The sequence below is a fragment of the Electrophorus electricus genome, chromosome 2 (assembly GCF_013358815.1).
Source record: "Electrophorus electricus isolate fEleEle1 chromosome 2, fEleEle1.pri, whole genome shotgun sequence".
Taxonomy (NCBI): Eukaryota; Metazoa; Chordata; class Actinopteri; order Gymnotiformes; family Gymnotidae; genus Electrophorus; species Electrophorus electricus.
The window spans coordinates 34,072,500-34,084,432 of NC_049536.1; the positions used below are offsets into that span (position 1 = coordinate 34,072,500).

The 11,933-nt window shown below is 48.9% G+C and overlaps 1 protein-coding gene across 1 annotated transcript in view; it reads left to right on the plus strand.

Annotated features, from left to right (window-relative positions):
• tlk1a (tousled-like kinase 1a) overlaps positions 1-9,806 on the plus strand; it is a 38,164-nt gene extending 28,358 nt beyond the window's left edge. Inside the window, 20 exon segments of the mRNA XM_035520801.1 lie at positions 1,914-1,952; positions 3,259-3,334; positions 3,448-3,491; positions 3,684-3,779; positions 3,884-3,970; positions 4,146-4,238; positions 4,365-4,475; positions 4,684-4,820; positions 4,953-5,144; positions 5,228-5,294; positions 5,467-5,564; positions 5,774-5,855; positions 6,007-6,098; positions 6,639-6,728; positions 7,239-7,408; positions 7,513-7,648; positions 7,788-7,899; positions 8,129-8,216; positions 8,219-8,235; positions 8,622-9,806. Coding sequence (XP_035376694.1) covers positions 1,914-1,952; positions 3,259-3,334; positions 3,448-3,491; positions 3,684-3,779; positions 3,884-3,970; positions 4,146-4,238; positions 4,365-4,475; positions 4,684-4,820; positions 4,953-5,144; positions 5,228-5,294; positions 5,467-5,564; positions 5,774-5,855; positions 6,007-6,098; positions 6,639-6,728; positions 7,239-7,408; positions 7,513-7,648; positions 7,788-7,899; positions 8,129-8,216; positions 8,219-8,235; positions 8,622-8,777 — 1,983 coding nt within the window. The 3' untranslated portion in view covers positions 8,778-9,806.
• The last annotated feature ends 2,127 nt before the right edge of the window (positions 9,807-11,933 follow it).

Below are 11,933 nucleotides of genomic sequence, written 5' to 3' on the forward strand. Positions count from 1 at the left end.
GAGAGAGGGGGGAGAGAGAGGGGGAGGGGAGAGAGAGAGAGGGGGGGAGAGAGAGGGAGGGAGGGGAGAGAGGGAGAGGGGGAGGGGGGGAGAGAGAGGGAGAGAGAGAGGGGGAGGGAGAGAGGGGGAGAGGGAGGGAGAGAGAGGGTGAGAGGGAGGGGGAGAGAGAGGGAGAGAGTGGGGGAGGGAGAGAGAGGGGGAGGGGGAGGGGGGGGGGGGAGAGAGAAGGGGGGGAGAGAGTGGGGGAGAGAGGAGGAGAGGGAGAGAGGGAGAGAGGGAGGGGGGGGGAGAGAGAGAGGAGGGGAGAGAGAGAGAGAGAGGGGGGGAGAGAGAGACAGAGAGAGAGAGAGAGGGGGGGAGAGAGAGACAGAGAGAGAGAGAGAGAGGGAGGGAGAGAGAGAGAGGGAGAGAGAGAATTGGGGGGATGCACAGAGGGGAATGTGGATGGGAGAGTGGTGGAAGGAACCAAGATGGGTTTTGTGTGGTGGGGGTGTACAGAGGGTTGAAGGATCGTGTTATTGGGGGGGTGTTTGCTTATTTTGCGCAGATGTCAGACACCCAGATTCCCCCATTCGTCAGTGCGCACTCTAATGCAGCAGGTCCTTTCTCCATCACCACATACACACACACACACACCTGTCACAACACCACTCAGACACAGAGATGCACCTAATTCTCACCGGAAAAACCCCCCCCCCCACTGCAGCGGCGAGCGCACAACAACCACCACCCTCATGCGTACTGCTGCTAACGCAGCACCACCCAGCGAACAGCACCCCTAGCACGGCAAACAAACCCACAGCGGATGGAGTGTGGCTAGTGCACGGCCCTGCTAATACTACCGGCTCTGTCAGAGATGGCACCCTAGAGCAGAGCTGCCTGTCCCTCCTGAGCAGAGGCAGTCCTCGCTCTGTATGTACCACCGCTCGTCACCTCCGAAACGCAGAGCACCTTATTCTGTGCCTGGTCGCGTGAGAGGCTCCAGGACGCGCGTTAGTCTGAACACACACATTAAACCCTGGAAAACGTGCACGCCTTCACATGTACTGCATCACAGCGCTCCAGGTCCTCAGTAACATTCGTTTCATTGGCTGATTTTAGTCAGTTAGCGGTGGATCGAGATTATAAGGGCAGTTGTGGGATGGAATAGGGCAATGCGCCCATGAGTGTGGTTGGGTTGGTTTTATTGTGTGTGTGTTTTTGTTTGTTTTTTGGGGCAAATTGAAGCATGAGTAAGAATGGACAGTGGTTGTTGGTACACCACTGTCATACACTACCCGTGCCAACAAAACCGTTCAATTAGAGGGAGATATTTCTGATGTCCATCCCACACCCTACCAGAAAAAGCCAGAAATTACATCATCTGTATGGGAATGACATGACAGTCACCTGAGTTAATAACGGTATCTCTGTGAAAACAAAAAACCTGTAGACTTCTACAAGGCTGCATAGTGAAAACAGTTACATAAATGTTGTAAAATAAATGTTATATAAGCTTTATGTGTAACACGTTTTATTTTATTATCTTTGCTTATGGTTTCATTTTTAGAATTTTCCTAAAAGACCTAAATATACTTTTGTGTATATTGTACAGTCCATTAATAATGTGCGTGTTAATTATTTGCACTTTCTTACAAACCGCATGGCAACGATCGTTTTGTTTACAAGGGTCGCTTTGTTCCAGCGCTTTGTTTTTCTGGCTGCGTGCTGGTGCCCAGTGTGTCCCCAAAATGCCAGCGAGGAGCGTGTGGCACATGGATAACGAGCTGCCAGCCCCACGGCCGCCTCTTCTCTCCATCACAGTCTCCCGGAGCTAATTATAGACGGTCCCTCACGCCGGCCCTGCTTTTCTGCCTAACGTCTGCTTTCTCTCCTCCCCTCCCTCTCTCCGCCCCGGCCCCGCACCCTCCCAGGGCTCGGACGTGAAGAGGGGAGCTTCTCCCGCGTACTCGGTGAGTCGCACTCATGCCTCCTAACTCGGAACGGCCTTCTGAGTTCTGCCAGGCTGCTTGCCGGGAGAGAGCCGACGGACGTGGTGGGGTAGCCGGAGCTGGTCCGAGGTTTCTGTACGTAACGTGACAGACGGGTTTGAGGGACAGGTCATGTTGGGTCGCGCCGCTGGAAGATGTTAATGAAGTGACTGAAGTAACTGTTAATATACACAAAGGGGGACAGGACCGGGTACTGCAGCAGAGGTTTTTGTCTCCCGTTTTTGTTTTGTTTTTGCATATTTATTATTTCCCTTTCTCCCCACCCCACACCCACTTCTCCTTCTGCCAGATTATTATTGGCAGTGTCCTGTTTTCTGGCCACAAACAGATTTAGCAATTAATCCTGATTTGCATACTTCCAGGCAGCCGCAGCACACGCCTGCCGCACGCAGGCTGCCAGCGTGCATCAGGGAGGGGGAGGCCGCGTGTGCCCCTGCCAGCGCGTATCGGGTGGGGGGGAGGCCGCGTGTGCCCCTGCCGGCGCGTATCAGGGGTGGGGGGAGGCCACGTGTGCCCCTGCCAGCGCGTATCAGGGAGGGGGATGCCACGTGTGCCGCTACCAGTGCGTATTGCGGAGGAGGCCTAGTGTGCACCTCCAGCTACTCAGCTGTCAGGACGCAGAGGGGCGCTGTTGTCTCTGTTGATGGGGATTTCTACAGCCCCCCCAAAGCAAGATGTCGGCTCCTGCCATGGCGCGCGTGGACCAGCAGTGTGGAGACAGAGCACTGGGTTATTGACGCTTGTCCCAGAGTCTGCGCCAGCATGGTAAAAATGGTGCCTTGATTTCAAAAATTAAAAAAAAACAATTTGACCACCTTTTGCGGTTTGGTCACGGTGCGATCTCTGCTTCAGAGATCGGATTTGTGAGAAATCGAGTCGCACGTCTTCACCACGTGCGTCAGTACTGTACCTTTTCAGGGTACCCTGCACCACAAACTATGGAGAGTATTGAGAAACTGGGCGAGAGGATGGGAGAGTATCGAGAAAGCGGGCGAGCGGAGCCCTGCTGGGGTGTTCTGTCTAAGGCTCGGGCACCCAGGATAGGATCCTCCACAGCCTGGCACGTCGTGATGTAGTGTTGGGCGCTCGGGGTGTGCCTCATTATGGAGCAGGGGCCGTGTTGGGGGTCGGGCAGGCCAGCTTTTTGTGCGGCCGATTCCGAGTCGTTTCTGCCCACAGTGGAGGGTCTTTACTTCTGTCCTGAACTGGGGAGCATTTGGGAACGGGGAGTGTGTAAATCCCTTTTGTGTTTTGATCCGACCTGCAGACTCCCGAAAAGAAGCAGTCAGAGTCATCCAGAGGTCGCAAGAGGAAAGCAGAGATCCAGTCTGAGAGTAGCCAAGGTAATCATGGTGCCAGAACATACTCACACACACACACACTCACACACACTCTGTTTTGACACATTTCTAGTTTCCCTCACTTGTTTTTTGTTTTTTCTCTTTTTCTTGCTTAGGGAAATCCATCGTTCGGGGAACCAAAATTAGTGACTATTTTGATGTAAGTCTCATTTCAAGTGAACCAAATGAATAAGGTTGGAAAAGTGGCTCGAATGTGTCTAAAATGAACGGATTTAAAGCATAATCTCACAGTTTGACGTTTTTAGACATTTCTTCTTGCGTGTGTGATGACGTGACTTGTGATTTCTCAGTAACACCCCTGCCTTGTTTTTGTTTGTTTGTTTGTTTGTAGATACAGGGTGGTAATGGGTCCAGTCCTGTTCGAGGTTTACCACCAGTTATCCGCTCTCCCCAGAATTCACATTCCCACTCGGCACCAGGATCTAGTGTACGCCTTACACATATATATATATACACACACACACACACACACACATACACACACACGCACGCCTCTAACCCTTGTATGACTTTTCTTCTGCCTGGATTCAGGTCAGACAGAATAGCTCCTCACCCACCAGTCTGTGTTTCGGAGACCACATGATGCACCCTAAACAGGTGGCCGTAAAGAGCATCCAGGTTGGCCAGACCTGCACTCTGCTTCACGTCTCACTGCCCGATGAGGAGGATGATGATAATGATGATGATTGCCTTTTCTTTTGGCTGGTAAATGATCTCATCTTATACATACATTAAGTGTGTGTGTGTGTGTGTCTCTGCGTTTGTGTGTGGTGGCGGGTTCCGCTGCGGCCAGACTGAGCTCACCATACTGAAGCTGGCTGCTCTGGAGAGCAATAAGAACCTGGACCTGGAGAAGAAGGAGGGCAGGATAGACGACCTGTTACGGGTGAGTGGACGCCGGGGGAGGCGTAGTGGGGGCCTGAAGAGGAGCCATCCCGCTGTCGTCGGAAGCTTTACGGCTATTCCTCTCACTCATGGGGATGTGCTTTCTGTTCTGTTCTACCTGCACCAGGCAAACTGTGATCTCAGGAGACAAATAGACGAACAACAGAAACTACTTGAAAAATACAAGGAACGCCTTAACAAGTGCATCACCATGAGCAAGAAGCTCCTCATGGAGAAGGTGAGGTTAGCCTCTGTCTGTGTGCGGCGTAGCGTGGTTACCCCCACCGGGGTGCGAGGGACCCTCCAAAGACACCCACGCGCACATGTGGGCCCCGAGCGCATGATGGGTGTGACCTGGGGAAATTTACATACACATGGCTTGTGGGCATCATACCTCACTACCTTTCAACTCACTCTGTGTGCGTACATGTGTGCGTGGCGTTCAGAGCACGCAGGAGAAGCAGGCCTGCAGAGAGAAGAGCATGCAGGACCGTCTGCGTCTGGGCCACTTCACCACCGTCCGTCACGGTGCCTCCTTCACCGAGCAATGGACAGACGGCTACGCCTTTCAGAACCTCATCAGGTACCCGAAGTCCCCTGCAGATCCTGGGACCCCCTTTCACGCCAGAATTAGTGCCCATTTTAAAACCGCATTTAACCCATGTCTTTCTCTGTCTCTCGCTCGTCCCTGTTTGCACGCGCCTGTGTCCTGCAGACAGCAGGAGTCCATAAACCAGCAGAGGGAGGACATCGAGAGGCAGCGGAAGCTCCTGGCCAAGCGCAAGCCGCCATCCTCCAGCGTGTCGCAGAGCCCTGGCGCCGGCCTCGCTGAGCCCAAGCAGCGCAAGAACAAGGCGGTGAACGGAGCCGACAACGAGCCCTTCCTCAAACCCAGCCTGCCGCAGCTGTGAGTCCCGCGCCGCCCGTCCCGCGCCGCCCGTCCCGCGCTGCCCTGTTCGGCCCCTGACGCACGTCTCTGTCCCCGCGCAGGTTGACTTTAGCCGAGTACCACGAGCAGGAAGAAATTTTTAAACTACGCCTCGGCCATCTGAAAAAGGTTAGCAGGCGCGTTGATATTTGCCAAAAACCTCCACGATTTGCGTCTTACGAAATGAATTAGACACCAGCGTATCCGCGTGGACAGTCATGCCGTGCGATGTGGAGGTTATGTTTGCGTGAGCCGCGTGTCCTGCTGGTGAGGGTCGCTGACGTTTGCGCTTGCGTGGCAGGAGGAGGCTGAGATCCAGGCGGAGCTGGAGCGGTTGGAAAGAGTGCGGAACCTCCACATCCGAGAGCTGAAGAGAATAAGCAACGAGGACAGCTCGCAGTGAGTGCCGTCGCCACGGCGACGGGGCCCCGCCTCTGTCTTCTGCATCATTCATTATGCAGTTCGCGCCTACCCCCACCCGTGTGTGTGTGTGTGTGTGTGTGTGTGTGTGTAATGAGCAAGAAAAGACAGCAATGCTTCTGTCTTTAATGAAATGAAACAAACGTGGTGATGTGAAACACGGAGGCCAATGTGTGTCGCGTGCTCAGGTTCAAGGACCACCCGACCCTGAACGAGCGCTACCTGCTGTTGCACCTGCTCGGACGAGGAGGCTTCAGTGAAGTGTACAAGGTAGGGCCCCTGATGACACGGCACACCCACCACACACACCCCAGCGGGGACTCGAACGGACTGGTGCGAGACGTTCTGCACCCACAGCGTTTTCATGTTAATCTTGTTGTTTAATTCCATTTATCTATCTATCTGTTTATTATTTTTACAGGCGTTTGACCTCATCGAGCAGCGCTATGCAGCTGTGAAAATCCATCAGCTCAACAAAAACTGGCGTGAGGAGAAGAAGGAGAACTACCACAAGTAGGTTTGAGTGATCCTCGGAGACGGCACAGTGGGTTTTTGGGAGTCACGGGGTGGGGGGATGGAGGAGTCACGCTGCTCCTAACTGCCCTCGGTTTCTTGCCCTCCGTGAGCAGTACAGAACACTAATAATCCTCACTTTTTTCTTCTTTTTTTTTTTTTTAAGTAATGATTTTTTGACGATGTTGAATATGTGCTGAATGTGCTCTGAGGAGCCAGCTGGTGGTGGGATTGGCAGCGGAGACGCCGTCTGGGCCTTGTCTGGGCCTGGTGGGTTAAGGCTTTGATATGGGAAGCACGGTATTTCCAGACTGATTGGTATTCTGTTCCACACTGTAAATGTCTGAAAATCGAGTCCGTTTTACCTGAGGGCTGACTGGCTTTATGCCTGGGGCTTGCCTCGGTTGCCCATGGTAACCTCGCTCTTGTGCACTCTCTCGCTCTCTCGCGCGCTCTCTCTCTCTCAATCGCTCTCTCTTGCTCTCTCACTCTCGCTCTCTCGCGCTCACACTCTCTCTCTTTTTCTCTCTCTCTCTCTAGACACGCCTGTAGAGAGTACAGGATACACAAGCAGCTAGATCATCCACGAATAGTTAAACTTTATGACTATTTCTCACTGGACACAGACACGTAAGTACCTGACCATTATTCCTCCCTGTCCTGCGAGGCTGGCCAGGTCTGTCCTTTCCGGGATGGCATCTTAGAGCTTAGAAACGCAGACTGAGTGTTAAACCCATCTCACTGTGGACCCTGGCTCGCTGAGACACACTCTAAACAAAACATGAGCACATCATCATCTCGAGATGGCAGAGTGGCTCTCGGGAGTCCTTAATGAGTCGTGACCTAAAAATGAGTTAAAAAAACGATATAATTTTGTTCGCAGAAAGCCTCCTGTAATTTGATTTGCCTACTGAGGGAATTACAGGGGTTTGGGGTTAAAGTGTTGCTTTGGCTCCAATGCAGTTGTTAAAGTAGGCCAGGAACAACCTCCGTATGACCCTGGGTTATTTTATAGAGGGAGAACCTGCCCTATTGTTTGTAAGATTGCGCAGGCAAGACCTACCAGACGGGACTGACAGGGTTGGGTTTGTTGTGTTCGGTTCAGTTTAAACACTGAGTGTGTTGCAATTTTCTTTGCAGGTTTTGTACAGTTCTGGAATACTGTGAAGGCAACGATCTGGACTTCTACTTGAAACAGCACAAGCTGATGTCTGAGAAAGAGGCTCGGTCAATTGTCATGCAGATAGTTAACGCGCTCAGATACCTGAATCAGATCAAACCACCTATAATACACTATGACCTTAAACCAGGTAACACGCGTGCACACACACACACACATCCTCCACGTAATGCACAGGCTGAGTCTTATTTTAAGGAGTCTTTGCTCACTGTGTTTGCATCTGTGTGTGTTCAGGGAATATTTTGTTAGTAGATGGAACAGCATGTGGAGAGATAAAGATCACAGACTTTGGTTTGTCCAAAATTATGGATGATGACAACTACGGAGTAGACGGGATGGACCTGACGTCACAAGGAGCTGGCACCTACTGGTAGCGTGGACACACACACACTCCTCCAAGCCTGCTCTCACCTGTTCGTCTTGCGGCATTTTTATGGAGATGCGTAGTGTTTTGAACGTGTCGAGTGACGTTTGGCCCTCATGTAAGGTCCCTTGGCTTGCTGTTACAGGTATCTGCCCCCTGAGTGTTTTGTTGTGGGTAAGGAACCTCCAAAGATCTCCAGCAAGGTGGATGTCTGGTCCGTCGGAGTTCTCTTTTTCCAGTGCCTCTATGGAAGGAAGGTAGGAAGACCGCACAGGCCTCGCCAACAGGACGAGTTTGGTCTCCTGCAAAATCACACTCGCTTTGCTTGGAAAACAATTCTATTAATGTCATGCTGTAAACGCAAGTAATCCAGAAACCAGAGGTCCAGAATGTGCATCGTTCTCTGTGCTACCTTTGAGCCGGTACACTTCAGAGTTTCTGCTCCACTGTAGTTCACCTGAATAATGACTTGCATTACAATTTCAGCCTTTTGGCCATAACCAGTCCCAGCAAGACATCTTGCAGGAGAACACTATTCTCAAAGCCACCGAAGTCCAGTTCCCTGTTAAACCTGTGGCAGCAATGAGGCTAAGGTCAGTCATTGTAACGTCCTTACAATTTATTAAGTATCCTTTAAGTCGTCTTTAGGTAGTCGTCGTGGAAACAATGTGAAAGGAATTTGTAAGTAGCACTGTGTTATGTAGAATCCGTTCATGTTCATTTGTACCGCTAGGATACCCTCTAGTGGCAGCCTTGTGGTATGTCGGGTTGACGCTGACATGAGCTCCCATTGTATCCTCAGATTGCCAAATATCTTTTGTTGCCATATTGGATGTAGAATTAAGTATGAATCAATTTACTCTGAGGTCCATGTGTAAACTTTTACAGTAAACTTTTCTCTAAAACATTTTCTCTAGTTCCACACTGTTTCATAACGTCTCCTCCGGGGTTTCACCACGATGTCATTTTTGATTGGCAGGCATTTATCCGCCGGTGCCTGGCCTATAGGAAGGAGGATCGCTTCGACGTCCACCAGCTGGGCAGTGACTCCTACCTGCTTCCCCACATGAGGCGCTCCAGCTCTTCTGGGAACCTGGCTGCAAGCCCCGCCTCTTCTAGCCTCATCTCCTACTGACAACCTGCACTGTCTGCACTGACTCCCTGACTGACAGTCCTGGTGGCCTATCCCCACCCTCCCCACCCCAGGGGCTGGGCAGGAACCCAGCGACCAATGAAAATGTGCGCTCGACTCCCTCAGGCTGTGGACGTTGGGGATTTATGTGGCTCGAGCTTCAGTTTGGATCACCACCAAGTGTAGAGGATGAGGAGGCGGGGTTTGGGAAAGAGTGAACCTTAATGCAGCAAGCGTGTTGCTTAAAAACACCCTTGAAGTATAATGGCCTTTGAAGATTCTGTGGAAGCACTGCTACTATAAGTACCTTAAAATGTGATTTGGGGGGGGTGGGGTTGGTTGGTTGTTTGGGGTTTTTTTTCTCTTTTTTGTGGCAGTTGACTTGAGGGGATGTGAAGACCTGCATCCCGCCATACGGATAAATTGATGCGTGGTCTCTGCCAGGTTTGTAACGACTAAACCCATGCATCAGAGAGACACTTGTTCGTTAAAGGGACCTACATTGTTTTGTAGGTGTCTACAGATTTTACTAGGGTATCTAAAGATTTCAGCTCAGTGATAGTGTTTTGAATTTTGGAAGGAAGTGTTAGCTCTTTTCTTTGTACAATTAGCTATGATAATGTAATTATAGCATACATACGTGACATGTAGTGTCACCATAGGGCCAGGCAGCATATTAATAATGTTCAATGCACAAAATAACCAAATGTAGACAAATTACAATGTACAAAATCCTATTCAGGATAAAGAAAGAGAATCCCTTCTAGAGAGTTATGTATATTTGCTGTACAGGAACTTAATTTCAGATATTAAATTTCCACAGATACATGCTGTACAAACATTTAACAGTTTTCCCCTTTCCTGTAAATTTGTTTTCCCAGAGTGTTTGCTGCTTTGATGTTGCTTTTTTTTTTTTTTTTTTTTTTTTTTTTTTTAAAAGGACAAAATACGGAAAAATGGCTGTATGAACTACTTTGGGTACAGTTGTACAGTTCTGTTAAAAGAATAAATGATTAATGCGAGGAAATTATATATTGCTTGAAATTATAACATTTTCTGTTAAGATTTTCTTGCACTAACAGCTGGTCCAAGTTTCTACCTAAAGCACACTTAAAGAAAAGCTTGAATAAATCTTTTAGCTTGTTAAAGTTCCTAGTTGTACATTGAAAGATAAATCTATTGTTTTTCCATAATCTATGAGAATGAAGAACTTTTGGCAACTATAACATCTGATCCCCCCGCCTTATGGCTAAGTAGGGGAGGAATATTAACCAATAATATCATATTGTGGTTATATACCATCCAATCAAATCCTGACTAATAGATTCCCGCCCACTAAGTTATACGTCATGTTTAATGATCGCTCGTGAGAGTATATCAAAGGCCTGTAGGTGTGTTGCAGCGTGCAGGCGCTGGGTTGCGGTCAGGAGAGGAGGTTTTCACAGATATACTAGCTCATCTTTTGACGTTAAAGCACTAAGCAGTCAGTCCAGGCCTGTGTTTGGACAGCTTTGCAGTTTTTGTTCTGTGTATGCCCGTGATCGGGAACATGGACGCTAATTGCATAAGGGCTCTTGTCTCAGAAGGACATTTACCGCCAGTCTTTCAGCTTTAACAAGACACCTATTACAGACTCAGAGGTTGTGGATGGTGCAAATTGCGTTTGAGCTGTAATAAATCTTCCCACAGTAAAAGTGCTTTTGTTCTGGAGTAAGCCAAGCTTGGCCCGCACAATCAATAATCATCGAAGTGGCTCTGCATTGTTGAACGCTACCAATTAATCTCTTTTTACATAACTAATTTGACGTTAGTGATGATGCCGTAAAGATGGGGATAAATATTGAAATACAAAAATGCCTGTTGATGCTAAGGCCACGAGATCATTTTCAGTGTACTTCTCATGCGTTGATTTAAATATGCGGTTTACGTTTTTGTATTGACTAATACGGCAGGTCATTTTGTGTGTGTGTGTGTGTGTGTGTGTGAGAGAGAGAAAGAGAGAGAGAGAGAGAGAGAGAGAGCGCCAGTGAATGCCGAAAAGAGACAGACTGTGCGAGACCATGGCATTGTTCCAGCCCACCTTCGTCAATATCACCCGCAGCATTTCATTAAAGGAGTCGTGCACAAAGAGGCCTGTCGGTATATATCAGCAGCCTAATGCAGCAGCCAGTCCCAGGAGGACCGAACACATCAGCACATCGGCCTGCACCGACTGAAGCTATACATCAATACCCACAGCCAGGAGAGAGCCCGACCGGACCGTGAGTGCAGTACCGAGCTGCGGCCACGTGGGGGTGCTAGACATTAATACAAACCAAGAACAGTAATTTGGATTAGAGACCAAAGGCCCGTTTTAGAAAGTCATGTAGAAAGGCTACATTTCCATTCAGTTCGTCCAGAGTTGTTAAAGGTTTCCAGTCGTGCAGATTTAGTTGCCACAGTAAGTTTGTGCTCATTTCATTTAGAATTTGAATCGTGAACGTGTAGCCTTCTACTCCCCTGTCCTGGTAGGCATTAGCGAGTCCCCGTATCAACAACATCCGATAATTTACAGAGGAATGATCTTTTATGCTCTCACAGCTGGAAATGCTTTTAAATAATTATAGATTTGGTATTATTATTATTATTGTCACAATTTGATATGCTCATATCTATAACAGAATAAGATCTTGACTGAAATATTAATGAATTGCACTTTTAAAACTGCCGCTTCAAAAGCAGTCCTTTCACCGTGGTTAGCAGAGCGTGTGTGCGTGTGTGTAATGGTGGTATTAATGGCTGAAACAGATTCTTCTGTTTGGGTTCCCTCTCTTTGTTTTCATTATCTTCCAATTACCGCCCAAGCCCTGAGACACCTGCCTCCCAATTAACTCTGTAATTATGTATCAGTGTAATTAAGCTTTAACAATGTTATCACCAGCAGTACTTGACTTGCTGCCTATAAGTATCTACTGGGGGCAGTCGCTTATTTTAACATATAGCCCCACTATGCAGGGAACGCGTGTAGGGTTTACGCATAATTAAAAGCACGAACCTTAAAAGGTTACTCAAAAAAGGTTAAAACACATTTAGATACACACAGTCATTTTCACAAATTAATACAGATTAGACCTCATTTTGTGAAAGCTTTTTATTTTCAGTCACACCTCAGTTCAAGAC